Here is a 15,926-nt window from a genome sequence, read left to right on the forward strand (position 1 = left end):
TCAGTTGTAATAAATGTTCTATTTCCTGAGTGGAAATCTTTTTTAATACTTTATGATTTATGAAAAACAACAAAAGGCAAAATTAACAATCATCCTCCACAATCTGTAGTTAATTGTATATCATAAATTCCACATATATTACATAAACAAACAAACAAAAGAAGAAAAGAAAGAACACGTTGTAAAAAACACAATATGAAACCAAAATCCATCAATAAAGAATATAAATATTCCTCTTTTAAACAATTAACATATAAAAACAATTAACCTAGGGGGAATTATTTTTTTCACTTCAATAAAAGAAGAATATTCACCACTAAAGATGTATCTTTGCTTTTAGTTATCGAACCAAATTTTATATTTACCCATGATAATGTTAAACTTGCAGGTATTTTCTGAACCCAAAAGCAATACACCAATTTGCACTGAAAAAATTAATGTTTCACCGTTTCAACATCAATTTTGCATATTTGATGTGTCAAACCTTAAATTTAATCTTTAAAATTTTCTTGCCGGATATATATGATTCAAAATTTTGAAGTGAACCTCTGGGGGAAAAATTACACCTAATCTCTCCTATATATATTTTTTAATGCGTTAATATATGATTCCTCCTTAAAGGACATAGGAAGCATATTTGTGTCAAAGACTTTTACTATATTTTGTTACAGCATTTTTTTTGGTCTGCAAATTTTAAAATCTTCAATTTTAAAGTAACATATTTTAGGAGTTCTTGCTGAGTGTTTTAAATGTTTGTTTATAAAATTAATCATTTGAATGGGTATTTTTTTAATAATTGCAATTTACACTCACCTAAAGGATTATTAGGAACACCTGTTCAATTTCTCATAAATGCAATTATGGTGTTGGTGTAATGGTGTGGGGGATGTTTTCTTGGCACACTTTAGGCCCCTTAGTGTCAATTGGGCATCGTTTAAATGCCACAGCCTACCTGAGCATTATTTCTGACCATATCCATCCATTTATGACCACGATGTACCCATCCTCTGATGGCTACTTCCAGCAGGATAATGCACCATGTCACAAAGCTCGAATCATTTCAAATTGGTTTCTTGAACATAACAATGAGTTCACTGTACTAAAATGGCCCCCACAGTCACCAGATCTCAACCCAATAGAGCATCTTTGGGATGTGGTGGAACGGGAGCTTCGTGCATCCCACAAATCTCCATCAACTCCAAGACGCCATTCCTATCAATATGGGCCATTTCTAAAGAATGCTTTCAGCACCTTGTTGAATCAATAACACGTAGAATTAAGGCAGTTCTGATGGCGAAAGGGGGTCAAACACATTATTAGTATGGTGTTCCTAATAATCCTTTAGGTGAGTGTAGATTTCTCACAAAAAAAAAATTGTGACTCAAAATATTACCCAAATTATCTAAAACGTATGACTGACCATATAAATTTTTGCCACCATTCAACAATAAACAAATAATTCCCTGACTGGAACACTTTCTGTCCTTTGCCTTGTCGATAGGTTATATAGTTATGATATATGAATACAGTTAATATTTATTTATATTATATATATTTGACAAACCATTTTTGAGCATGTTTTTAACTTTATTTCAACGAAGTGTGGATTATGATGGCGATTTGGTACGTATTTAACGTTATGTTTTATTTTTTCAATGTGTACCGTCATCACTTCGATGTGACGCTAAAGATAGCGAGGATATTCCACTTCACCTCGGATCCTGAAGGGGTGGAGCAAAGACGTGAGGATACAAGGATGTACAAATAAGAATAGAGAAGCCCCCCTAATATAAAAGCTCTGTGACGTGTTGTTTATAAATAGTTCTTTGCACATCTTCTCGTCAAGAGAACCTGCAGCGGTGTGAGTGCACCTTATTACGGTCGAATCCCGACAGCTGTTCCATGCACGGCGTAGTAGAAGGTGCTAACTTTCAAGGTGAGCGTGTGGTTTCCAGACAGCACATAGTTTGTAAGTATATTGCAACGCATTACCTGTGTCCCGGCTCATCTAGCGTGGTAAGAGCAACAACGCAAGGTTGTGGGTTCGATCCCAGGGGATTGCAAATACCTATGTAAAATGTATAGGATAAAGCAATGTTTTGGATAAAAGCGTCTGCCTAATGCCTTAATGTAAATGTAATGTCCGCATAGTGTTCGTCTTGCCAAGAGGATGAGCATGATCAATTTCCGCGCAGTCTAGGAATCGAGCACCGTTTAGGAGCGCTGCATACATTGCAATACGATGCACTTCGTTTAGTGTGAATAGAGAGGGAGGTACGAAAAGGAAAGCTTCGGCCACCGCTCCTTGTCAAAATAGAAATACAAAAATGATCTGGCTCATACAGTTGATGAATTGCCTGATGGATTCAGGAGTTTCTGGCAAAGTTGCGACCCCTGCCAGCCTCCGAGTTTTCGGAATCGGGTACGGAAGAGTCAGTCCCTATCACAGCCTGGTCATGAAACACTTCTAGAGGATGCTGATTGATTGTATCTCCGTGACTCGCCTTTCATAGTAGATCAATCTGCTTTTGACAGTGACAACGAAAGACGTCTAATAGCCGTACAAACATAGCCCGGACGTCTAGGCTGAACAAGGCTGTCAGTGAAAATCTAATAGACCTCTAACCAAGAAGACGTCCAAGAACAGACTAGTCATTAACAGTCAAAATGTAAAGCTTTTATTAAGTAAAACATCCATTTCACAAGTTAGACAAAATGAGATAATAAAAAAATAGAGAAAATACAATAAAGAAAATTACAAAACAAAGCATTTATAAATGAAAATTGAAACGCAATAAACAGCTTAAATTAAGATGTTATTTAAAATATGGAGGGTTTTCACGACGCGTCTTCAATCCGGAAGTCCGTACTGGCGGTAACGTCACTGAACGTAAACAATGCCACTGAACCAAACGGAGCTCGCATGTTTCGATTATTATTGCTACTAAAATTGGTAAATTGCTGTCGTGTTATGGGCTATACTTATCGGTCGGACCGGGAAAACCATCGGGAGTAACTTATTATCTATAAATAGATGAATTTTAGTGTCAAAATATCGCGCCCTTTCCTGCTGACCAAGTCCTTCTCTAACGTTATATGATTTAGCAGCTTCCACGCGTTTTGTTCGTGATTTTAGACATCATAAACTAGTAGAACAACGTTTTATGTAGTACATTAACCGGGCAATCCATGCTGTTGTTTAGATCCGAGTATCTCCAGTGTGGACGTGCATCCCAAGTAAGGCGCAAACCCTCTATAAGCGAATCCGAATGTTTACAATGTTAAATTCAAACAAATGTACAAAGAGAAGCGTTTAATGGCACAACGAAACACTGGCGTAAACACGAGCACGTAAGTTAAGTTAGCATTTAAAGCTAACTACGACGTGACTTATACTGGTAACTGATATTCGCTTGAATGTTACGGTTCACATAATAACACATAATGTAGATATATAATGAACACGTGTGAAATCGAAAACATAGATACATACTAGATCAAATAGTTTTTCCTCGTTTAGTCCGTCTCTTTAAAGTGCCGTGAAATCACCGTGCAAACGCTTCGCTCTTCTTCTCTCGCGCAATAAAATGGCGGAAACGTTATCGCGAGATCTGCCAGCGTTGTATATGAAAACAATCCATATGAACCAATGCATTATAAGAAAAACGAATGTCATTCCTTTGGAAGACAGTGCAAAATAATCTCTTGGGAATGCGAAAGTTTTCTAAAGGAAAGAAAAATATTCCAGTGGAAACGCAAAAGTTTTGCAAAGGAACGCAATGTTGGGGAGAGCAAAATATTTTCACTCCCTTGTTTCCACCACCTGTATGTCCCTTTAGTGGCTCAGTACCGTGTCACATCTGTTTTGACAATGTGAGATAACATCGTACATAAAGAAAGACTTGCATATCAAAATTATACTAGCCTAACTGTAAAGTTTGAAGATAAACACTTTCAATATGAGAGAATCCGAGGTCTCTGTACATTTCTTCATTGAACACTTTGTGGCGCCCACTTGAGCATGCATGGGTTTTAAAGATAAAAATGTTATTTTAGTTTTATGAAATTTGTACAAATAATGGACAAAAGTGTTTTGTTTTAGCATGATAATTTGACAAAACATTTTTTTGTCTTTTTTTAGTCTAGTCTTAATGAAAAACTAGTGGACCCCCACTATTTAGACCTTATGAGAGATCCCCCTAAGGCTTATGAGGAGTCCTGGTCACCCCAGGCCCCTCTCAATTCGAACCCTGGTTTGCTTAACGTTGCTGGAACGTTATTTTATGGCTGCTATAATGTTCCTTTAACGTTCTTTCCACCAAAAATGATTCGCTTCATAGGACTAGTTGTCATAATCCCACAATTTCAGCACAGTTGAATTGCCCAATAGGACATTTCCCACGCTTTATGTAGGGGAAGCAGTCAAGAATATGAATAGAGGAAAGGAGGTCTGAGGTTTCACTGGTTCTTCAGGTAGAAATCCTCTGTGTTTGGGCATAGAGAATTACATAGCATACTTACATTTCCTTGCCATTATCAGAGAGACATCTCATGAGCTGTGTGTCCCAATTTCTTTACTTTATCCTAAGTGAAAGATGCCTTTTGGTGAGGTGCTGCTGATAATGCCCTTTGTATGGTTCCTATCAATGCGACACATCGTCAGTTGTGCACCTCAGCCTCATTGGGTGTTTCGGCCTCTTATCACAAGACACCCTCCGCCAAGGGAGACCCACCGCAGGTTGATCAGACTGAGAACGTTAAAAAGTCCAGTTTGCTTAAATCCAACGTTCTTAAAAGGTATATTTGGAACAAAAAATCGTTTAGGTTATTAAAATGTTATTTTAAGATTCGCAGTGCTGCAACAATCTCCTTCTACATCATGTTTATTAACATCATTCCAGGTACAAAAAAGTATACACTAGTTACCTGTGCAATGAATTATAAAAGCTTTAAAAGACTCATTAACAATTACGTAAAATGATTAAAAAAATGTAAAATCTGAATATTTGAAGAGTTTGGTTCCTCAATTGTTTTATTTTAAAAATCTTTTTTATTATGCTTATTCTTGTGTTAGTTAGCTGTACTTTTTTTTAAAGTTATTGTAAGTTATTATAGCTTAAATCTAAACAAACTTACTGCAGTTTTATTTATGATTATTGGAATGTACAGTTAAAAAAAACATAATTTTTGGAAACATTATTAAACTAAGTTCTCATTTTGGAACCAAACTCTTTATTTAGATTTATGACAATGAATTAATAACTTGACCACCAAAAAAATATGAACATTTAATCAGTGAGAAATCTTTTGAATTTGTGTGTGGGGTTTGGACAAACCCTCTCCTTGAACTGCCACCTTACCGTGGTGGAGGGGTTTGAGTACCCGAAAGACCCTAGGAGCTATGTTGTCTGGGGCTATATGCCCCTGGTAGGGTCTCCCAAGGCAAACAGGTCCTAGGCGACGGGTCAGACCAAGAGCGGTTGAAAAAACCCTTATGATGACGACAAATTCGATGACCGTGATGTCGCCCGGCATGGCGCAGCCGGGGCCCCACCCTGTAGCCAGGCCCGGGGTTGGGGCTCGTATGCGAGCGCCTGGTGGTCGGGCCTTCCCCCATGGGGTCCGCCCGGGCTCAGCCTGAAGGAGCGACGTGGGGCCACCCTCCCGTGGACCCACCACCTACAAGAGGGACCGTTAGGGGCCGGTGCAAAGTGGATCGGGTAGTAGCCGACCCGATCCCTGGACGCTCCTACTCTCACCTATGGTCATGAGCTGTGGGTCATGACCGAAAGGACAAGATCCCGGATACAGGCTTATTTACAGGCTTATCCCCTTATATAGGGGATTCGGCCCCATACAGGCGCCGAAATGAGCTTTCTCCACAGGGTGGCCGGGCGATCCCTTAGAGATAGGGTGAGAAGCTCGGTCACTCGGGAGGAGATCAGAGTAGAGCCGCTGCTCCTCCACATCGAGAGGGGCCAGCTGAGGTGGCTCGGGCATCTTTTCCGGTAGCCCCCTGTACGCCTTCCCGGGAAGGTGTTCCAGGCATGTCCCACCGGGAGAAGACCCCGGGGAGGACCTAGGACACGCTGGAGGGACTATGTCTCCCGGCTGGCCTGGGAACGCCTCGGTGTCCCCCCGGAAGAGCTGGAGGAAGTGTCTAGGGAGAGGGAAGTCTTAAGACCCTGAAAAGGTAAAGCTAGTGTTTTGTAACAAAGTAATTAAACTGCAGCTCATAACAAAATCTTCAATTTACTGGTACACATGAAATGTGTGACTTTACCACAACAAATTCCACTGTCACAGTTGCTCTTGTCATTTTAAACCTGTATGCCTTTCTTCCTTTTGCAAAACACACAAAAATATATTTTTAAGAATAGTTCTAACACAACACCGTTGGTGCCCATTGGCTTCGAAACTATGAAAACACTAAATGTGCAAGTCAAGTGGGACCAACAGTTTTCTGTTACCAACATAATTCAAAATATCTTCTGTTTTCTGCTGAAAAAAGTCATACATGTAAGAAATGTAAGGAGGGTGAGTAGATGGGTCACTGGAAAACAAACTCTGTGAACTGCGGGCCCGCATCTCATAACAAAGCCAACTTCAGAACAATAGCTCCAAAATACCAACACATCACCATCAACACGCGTGGAGATCCTGTTTTGGACCACTGTTTAGTCTCCTTTCCTACAAATCGCTCCCCTGCCCACCCTTCGGCAAATCAGATCACTCATTTTTATGCTTGTTTCGAGGCTCCTAACACCGCCCACACAGAGAGTGCTCCCGTGGCTGCTACAGAAGAGGTGAGTGCCACTTCACTCTCCACTTCTGTCGCGGATGTGGGTCCTGATAGCATCCCAGGCTGTGTGCTGCGATCATGTGCATTCCAACTAGTCGGGTTTTCGCATACATTTTCAACCTCTCCGTTTCGCTGTCTGTGGTTCACTCATGCTTCAAAATTTTTACCATTGTGCTCTTACCAAAGAAAAATAATATCACATGATTGAATGACTGGAGGCCCGTTGCTCTGACACCCATCTTCAGCAAGTGTTTTGAAAAACTCAGAGACTACATCTGCTCTGTCCTGCCTGCCTCACTGGATCCGCTACAACTTGCATATCGCTGCAACCGTTCCACAGAAGATGCTAATGCCTTCACCCTGCACACTGCTCTCTCCCACCTGGAAAACAAGAACACTTTTGTGAGAATGCTGTTTGTGGACTACAGCTCCGCTTTTAATACCATCGTGCCTGCCACACTGGCTGCGAAGCTCCAGACTCTGGGACTAAGCAGATCTCTGTGCAGCTGGATCTTCTGACAGGCAGAAGTCAGGTGGTCAGAATGGGCAACAAAACGTAATCCCTGCTGGCCCTCAACACTGGTGCTCCTCAGGGTTTCGTCCTCAGCCCACTCCTGTACTCCCTGTACACACATGACTGCGCAGCCACAAACAGCTCCAACGCCATCGTCAAATTCGCTGACAACGACAAGACGTGCCTACAGAGAGGAGGTGAGTACCCGGACTAAATAGTGTCAGGAGAACCACCTCTCACTCAACATCGACAAGACCAAGGAGCTGGTGGTGGATTTCAGGAGACAGAGCAGAGAACACACACACAGTTTGAACACAGGTTGAACACAGTTCAAACTGAACTTCATGTACACACTGCACTAATAGAATAATCTATCTGCTACCGCTGAATAACATCCAATGGACATCCATCATTTTCGCATATCCAGTTTGTTTAATCTTCTGGACCTTTGCATACTATGGTGTGTACATAATTCAGAATGTGTACATATGGTGTATAATGTCTATTGATACTGTAAGTATGTCAACAGTACACCGTGTGTTCGGAGTATATGTATGTGTATATTGCACACTGTCATCTGTATGTATGTAAATAGTACTGTCTTTATGTAAATTCTTTCTGTACTTTTTGGAGCACGCTCTCAAGAATTTCACTCACCATCGCACTTGTGCTGTGGTGATGTGACAATAAAAGTGATTTGATTTGAATTATACCCACATGGCAGTTGTCAGTAGGGTTTGGTATTGTATTTTACCTTAATTGAATAAAGTGTTGTTGACTGTAAGTTAGTAAGAAATGTTGAGCAATGCTTATCAATCAATCACATGGGCTTTAAAGTTGATGTTTTTACACTATCAATAACATCCAAATAGACTGATGAGGGCTAAGAATCTTGCCCATTTCCCAAAATTAATAAAATATTAAACAAAATGAATAAACGTTGTTTTAAAATGTTTACTGTCATACTTGTAACCATGTATGCACACATTCCATAAACTCTTTAAATACTTTACAAATACTGATGCAGTGAGTTCTTTCCACATTTTTAACATGCATGAAAATAAGTATTTTACGTTAATTTGTTTGTCACTCTTGAAATGCCCTCTACACTAAATATTCTAACCCTTCTACGTACATGACAACAGCAGTCTATTTATTTTGTGGTCCATACAGATTGACAGTATGTATATAAATGACAATATGAAACAAGTATAATGTAATTTTGTGGTGGCAGGAGCTGGTCGCTGCCAGTATGTGTAAAGTCAAACAAAATAATGTGCACAGTTATCAAAGACGTGAGTGCGCATACAGGAAAACTTTGTGTTCGGCAAGACGAGGCGTGACATGTCTTTGTATTGTGCATACAGTCAACAATGTGTTTGGCAAAGACACGGCGCAACGCATCTATAGGGTGCATGCACAGTCATTGATGTCATTGTTCAGTTATTAAAGAAGCAGAGTTCTGTTTGGTTTGTGACATACTTTATGCAAAATACTCTATTGTAATCATTTATTCACCCTGCAGTCTAACAAACCTGTTTATATTTCTTTGTCGTGTTGAACACAAATAAAGATATTTGAATGAAAGTCTGTAACTAAGCCGTTTTGGATCACCACTGACTTTAATAGTAGTCTTTTGTGCTACTATGGGTATGGCCCAATTTAACACAAAATGACTTTTATAAAAATATCTTAATTTGTGTTCAGAATAACAAAGAAATGTATTCAGTTTTGTAACAACTGGAGGGTGAGCAAATGATGACCACATTTTTATGTTTGAGTCTCTTTCTTTCACTTATTTTTACTTATCAGGGTTTAAGTTCTGACTGGGTCCCTGCTATTGTGTCTTGGAGGTGTGCCAGTACACTCCGGTAAAGCAGTTGTTCGAACTTCAGAATGGCTTCAGTGGTGGAGATGGCAATCCGTGCCTCATCATTGGCAGTGTACTGGTTCACTGCCGCCAGGTTTCCCTCGAACACAATCTGAGGAAATTATAACAACCACAGGCTTTTGCGTCAAATCAAAATCTGATACACATTCTGTGAGAAACAAATGTATTTACAACAACAGTGACCACTCTTCAGTGTTTTATTTCACTAGTTTACTTAATTAATCAATGCTCAAATAATGCCTTTGAACCTACATAACACACTGTTTACATAATTTGTACCTGTTCTATTTGCAATTTGTTCTTGTTTCATTACTGACTGTTTACTGATCTTTATCAATTACTTGATAGCATTATACAAACATATCTGAAGTGGTGCCTTAAAGTGATAGTTCAGCCAAAATCTCTTTTGCCGTTTATTTACTTATCTTCAGGCCATCAGAGATGTATGTGACATTTTTTCTTAGTAGAACCATAAAGAAGAATGTTTGGTAAATTCGCAGCCCTCTCTACTTCATATAATGGGAGTCCATGGGGTCCACCTGTCTAAGATTTCCTAAAGTACATATTTCCAAAAAGCGGCTCCTAGCGACATGTTAGACGTTCCGTGAAGCGAATTGTTTGATATTTTTCTAAAACTGAACGTCATTTTTAATAATATTAGCCATAATGTGCAGCCTCTGCACACAATCGCAATCTTCTTCTTGTAGTATTTGGTGGCGGATGGCATACCAGCATCTGACACGTTTAGTCACTTCACGAAACCTCAACATGTCGCCAGGAGCCGCTTTTTGGAATTATGTGCTTTAGGAACTCTTAGACAGGTGGACCCCATAGACTCACATTAAAACGTGTGTCACGTCTGTTGGAAACAATGCAGGAACTAGGCCCGTTAGGTAGGGTTGGATCTGATGCTTCCAGTAGTGACTGCAGTTGCATCTCTGATTGTACTGCCTGAAACATTAAGACAGGACCCGAGATGCCCAAATATGCAATGTAGACGTACGGATAACCTAATAGGCAAAATCTAAAATTCAACAGACTGTTTGGGAAGGACGGGAAATACTCTGGCCCTTTTATTGTTAGCAATCAATGCCTCACTCAGTTTACCAGATCACATGGCTATGGAACTGGTTAACGTAGCTTTAACGGTCTGTGGGTTCAAAAGCGGGTCACTGTGGGAAAGCTATGGGGTTGTTGGTCCAGGCGCGTCATCAAGTTTGGAGACTCGTGTACTTCCACGTTCCGATTGTGTCCCATCACTGCTGATTCCTGCGCTTCAATTTCTACCCATTCGGTCTGACTTTAGCTCCAAGACTATTTACGAGAGTGGTTCAAGCAGAACTTGCGCACTTGCAACAAAAGGCGTTTTTGTGCTTCCCTTCCTAGACGATTGGCTGTTGTGCGCTGAAAATCCAACTAAGTTGACAGAGAACTTGCAACTTCTCTTGGCTCACATTGCAAAACTAGGATTTACGAACAACCAGACCACATGCCTACTCCAGGGCAAAGTATGCAGTTTCTTGGAGTTCAGTTAAATTCCCGCAGTATGATGAAAATTCAAATTGAATTTTCAAAAAGATTTTGAGCATGATAAAACCAGGCAAACTTAGTTACGACTAGCCAGTATGCTGGCCGCAGCGATACCTGTGCTCAGATTAGGTATGTTACATCTAAGACCCTTTCAGCGTTGGCTAACAGGGAGACACCTGTAAATCAAAACTCAGAAGTATTCGCTTGTGAGGGTATCAAGTGTAGTGTGGCAATCACTGAAACAATGGCACAATATGAAGTCCCTGAGTCGGGGGGTTTCTATTGGACCACCACCTGCCAAGAGGGAAGTTATTACCAAAAACGCCAGTCAGCATGGCTGGGGGGTGTCTGGAGGCAGATAAAAGTGAAAGGAACATGAACAGAGAAGCACCTATTCCAACACATACTACCTAGAGTTGAAAGCGGTTTTCCTAACGTTAATACATTTTTCAAAACAACTGGCTCACAAGCATGTACTGATATAGTCAAGACAAAAGTCAGTAGTTTTAACATAGATCATCAGGGGTGTACAAGATCATTTAAGCTCCTTCGGGCGATGCACAGGCTTTTGTTATACCCCCTTAATTTCCCTAAGGGCAGTGCATATACCGGAACGGACACGGTTGTGGATGCTTTGTCGCGGAGTGCACCCTTGTCAACAGAGTGGCAACGCCATCCAGAAATAGTCAAATTAATTTTGAACACTTCATTAAATTCTATTAAGGAGGAGAAGTAGCAGTTGATGCTCACAACCAACAAACTTGCTCTGACACCTGACCATAGATGACATCAAGTCCTTCTGTGAGTGGAGAAATAGGAGAGCCACTTCCATGGGGACCAGAATTTGTAGGTTCTGGCATGTCCATGGTTGGGCGAAGAGGCGGGTGTGACCCGTCAGGGGAGCACTCGTAACCACTCCTCTTCTCCTTAGCGACCTCACTACTCCAGACGTGGAATATTGGACTCCACATTGTTCTAAAACCGGGGACTGAAGGGACCGGTGGCTTCACCTTACTTCAAATATAAATACTTTTATGTGGTTTTGACAAATATGAATCAATTATTTTTCAGCATTATCTTATTTTAAATTGATGATTTAAGCACGATTAACACCAACCTTTTCTGAGACAGAAAGTAGAGAATATATAATGGTTTAAGTCTCTAATGAATACTTTGGCTCTCTTTTCTTGCAAGGTGAGTTTGACTGTGAAAAGGGACTTCTTATCATCACGTTTAAAAACATCTTCTGTTAACACACACTCTACCCTCAGGAGTTTGTGTATGTGTGATTGTATTGTTTCAGGAAAGTGAGAAAGAGTGGAAAATCAAGAGACAGACATAATGTCATGTTTTAATTCATATTATAGTACATGCCTGTCATCTTTGATAGTCTATAGGACTATGTGTCCTGTCTCAGGACTCCAGAATTGTTTGAGAGCTTTGTGTTCTTGTTTATCTATTGATAACCAATCATGTGAGCTTGATTTATCCAAGTAATGACGTAGTTATTTGACTCTGTTAGCTTAAATACTACTGCATTTCAAATGTAAGTCGGGTCGGAATGTGGAACTCCTTGAGAGTGCTGAAGCTGACTTCTGCTGGCAAAACTACAAACTATTTTTCTTCACTAAATTTGATTCTATTAGTTATATTCCTAACTCTGAGTCTTCTTTCATCATAACTGGTCTACGGGTCTTTTACTGTAAATCCCCTAAAGGAGACCGAGTCCAATTTGAGTTATACTTAGAATGTTCTCATACTTAATAAATAAAAAGCATTTTGAGATACTATTCATGAAAAGGTGAGAATTATTAAAGATCTTCTGAAAATATGTAGTCTTTGCCACACATTGCAGTTTTTTTAAGTAGACATGCCATGCAGTTGAGTTTTGTAAATAGTTTTAGTTTGGAAATATTTTAGGTACGTTAGGTACATAATATTAAACTCATCTCACAATAAAACACATTTTTAAACCTGAAGAACAAAATGTATGATAGTAATACAATATCAGCATTTGTCTAATTATTTTCTTGTATTGGCACTCGTATTAAATATGCACTCATATATTGTTGAAATTGAACGATTAATTTTGTTTTTGTTTTCTTTATCTTCTGTTGCCTTTCTGTATGTCTTGCATTGATTTCTCCTCTTTTTTTATCATCTTTCATTAAAGGTTCTGTATGAAGATGCATCATTCAGTATCTGTCACTTTGCTGACACTCTTATGGGCGTCATCTGTTGCCGACGGCGGTAAGGTTTTGGTATTTCCACTAGATGGAAGTCACTGGGTGAACATGAAGGTCATTATTGAGGAACTGTATAACAGAGGACACGACATCACCGTTTTGAGAGCTTCTAACAGCTGGTACATCAAAGAGGAGTCTCCGTTCTACAATTCACTCACCATTCCAAACACAGGAGGATTTGATGAGGGCTTTTTTAGTTCTCTGATCGGCAAGCTCTTAAAAATTAAACGAGAGGGGAATTCCATGTGGAACCGTATTCAGGTGGAGTACGAAATGGTCCTGAAATTTAAAAGCATGCATGAAAATCTGTGTCAAATGATTGACAGAATGATAGAAGACAAAGACATGGTGACAGCAATCCAAGATGCGAAATATGACGTGGTGTTGGCGGACCCAGCTGTTGGAGGTGGTCCGATACTAGCTTACAAATTTAACATTCCTCTGGTTTTTAATGTTCGGTGGACTGTTAATGGAGAGGGGCATTTCGCCATCGCTCCTTCACCATTGTCTTATGTTCCTGTCCCAGGAGTGATGTTGACAGATAAAATGTCATTTCTCCAAAGAGTCAAGAATGTTTTGTGCTACATTTCTACCCATTTTCAAATGGAAATGATAGCTGATCCCCCCTACGTTTCCTTCTGCCGCAAACATTTTGGTCCAGATGTTCATTACCTCACCCTTTTCCAGGATGCTGACATCTGGCTCATGAGAAATGATTTCACTTTTGAGTTTCCACGACCCACAATGCCAAATATCATCTACATGGGTGGCTTCCAGTGCAGACCCGCTAAACCACTTTCAGGTGACCTTGAGAAGTTTGTGCAGAGCTCTGGAGGACATGGAGTCATCATCATGACTTTAGGGACTCTCATTGCTCAGCTTCCACAGGACGTCACCGAAGAGATAGCAGCAGCTTTTGCTCAACTCCCTCAAAAAGTCATTTGGAGATACACAGGGCCTCGACCTGTTACCCTTGGCAACAACACATTGCTTGTGGATTGGCTCCCTCAGAATGACCTTCTTGGACATCCCCAGACGAAAGTATTTGTGGCACATGGAGGCACCAATGGAGTTCAGGAAGCCATCTACCATGGTGTGCCCATCTTGGGTCTACCTTTAGTGCTTGATCAACCTGATAATCTCTTCAAAATGGAGGTGAAGGGAACAGCCAAAAATGTGGATTTTTCAACTCTGGACAGGAGTGTTTTTCTAGAGGCATTAAAGGAGGTCTTGTATAATTCATCTTATAGAGAGAACATGCAGAGACTGTCCAAACTGCACCGTGATCAGCCAATGAAACCTCTTGATCGTGCTGTCTTCTGGATTGAGTTTGTCATGAGGAACAGAGGAGCGCCTCATTTACGAACGCAGTCGTTCAGAATGTCCTGGATTGCTTACCACTCTATAGATGTTATTTTGACTCTAACAGTGGCAGTTTTCATTTTTCTATGTTTCTCTATGCATGTATTTAGACGTGTTTTTAGAGTTTTATTCAAAAAGAAAGTAAAATTTGAGTGATATGCAGACTGGAAAACAGCCAATGTATTTAGAAATTCTTTTTGAAGTGTTTACAAATCCTTCAATCCAAACTATGATATTAAAATAATATCTAAGAAAAAAATCTTCTTATCGGGTGTTTTTTTGATCATTTTGTTCTCACTAACTGGTTGGTAGATATGGCTAAATGTTTGCAAATATCAATGATAACTAAGTGATATTACAAAACCTGAAAAGCTTTCGAGTCATTGAACATCTAAACAGGTTCTCCTTATCAGCTTTGTGGGTGTAAAGTTCTTTAAACACCATAAAGAAAAGACTAAGGTTACAGGCATATAATACGTTATCACTCCCCGGCTGTCATGCATGGTGAGAAAAAAATCTGTTATTGTTGCTAACTACAGATTCTAAGGATTACAGATGTAACATCTAACTTTGTTCATAAAGCTACACTCCTTGATGCACTGACACAAAGAAGCAAATTTCCTACAAGGCAAAATTCATCTGAATAACTATCTAGATCCATCCCAAAAGTAAAAGATTTAACATTCAGTTTCATTAAATTGTATAATAGTATAGAAAATTCTCTTTCATTGCCTTCTGTTTAATGTTATTTATTCTATAACTTACCAATTCAAATTATGTTCTTTCTACTATCACTTTTATCCAAAGCGACCTACAGATGAGGAAAACAATGGAAGTAATTTAACAACATAAGAACAACAAAAAGCATAAGTGCAAAAAACTGGTTTCATATAGCCTACCTCAGTATACAGAGCAAAGTTGTTTTTTTATGAGTACAAAAGAGATAGAAATCAGAACTGATCAGTCAGGTGTCGACAGAAGAAGATTCTTAAAGATGGCTACAGAATCTGCTGATGATGTAGCAGCGGGCAGATCTTTCCATAAATGTGGAACTGATCCCGAGAAGGTACGTGAGAGAGATTATTTACCTTTTTGGGATGGCACCACAAGACGTTGTTCATTTGCAGAGCGTAAGGATCCGGTGGGTATATAAATCTGCAGTAGCTAGTGAAGATATGGGGTTACCAAATCAGTGGTGGTCTTGTAGGCCAGAAGCAGAGTCTTGAATTTGATTCGAGTGACTATAGGGACCCAAATATAACTTAATGAAGAGAGGAGTGACGTGCGCTCTCTTTGGTTCATTGAAGACCACTCTTCCCACTGCATTCTGGATCATCTGTAGAGGTTTGGTTGTGCGAGCAGGAAGTTCAGACAGTAACGCATTGCATTAGTCCAGTCTGGAAAGAACAAGAGCCTGTACTAGGACTTGCGTAGCATGCTCGGATAGGAATGGTCCAATTTTCCTAATATTGTAGAGGATGAATCTACAGGACCGTGGGTGCTGGCAACCTGATCAGTGAAGTTAAGCTGATCAATGATCACCACTCCCAGGTTTCTTGCCGTTCTGGAAGATGTGATGAT

The 15,926-nt window shown here is 40.0% G+C and overlaps 1 protein-coding gene across 1 annotated transcript; it reads left to right on the plus strand.

Moving 5' to 3' along the window:
* Nucleotides 1-12,306: 12,306 nt before the first annotated feature.
* Nucleotides 12,307-14,564, plus strand: LOC130413808 (UDP-glucuronosyltransferase 2C1-like). The gene is made up of 2 exons (XM_056739258.1): nt 12,307-12,538; nt 12,911-14,564. The coding sequence occupies exons 1-2, from the start codon at nt 12,486-12,488 to the stop codon at nt 14,499-14,501; spliced, it is 1,644 nt and encodes a 547-aa protein (XP_056595236.1). The 5' UTR covers nt 12,307-12,485; the 3' UTR covers nt 14,502-14,564.
* The last annotated feature ends 1,362 nt before the right edge of the window (nt 14,565-15,926 follow it).

This window comes from Triplophysa dalaica, chromosome 24 (genome assembly GCF_015846415.1).
Source record: "Triplophysa dalaica isolate WHDGS20190420 chromosome 24, ASM1584641v1, whole genome shotgun sequence".
Classification (NCBI taxonomy): domain Eukaryota; kingdom Metazoa; phylum Chordata; class Actinopteri; order Cypriniformes; family Nemacheilidae; genus Triplophysa; species Triplophysa dalaica.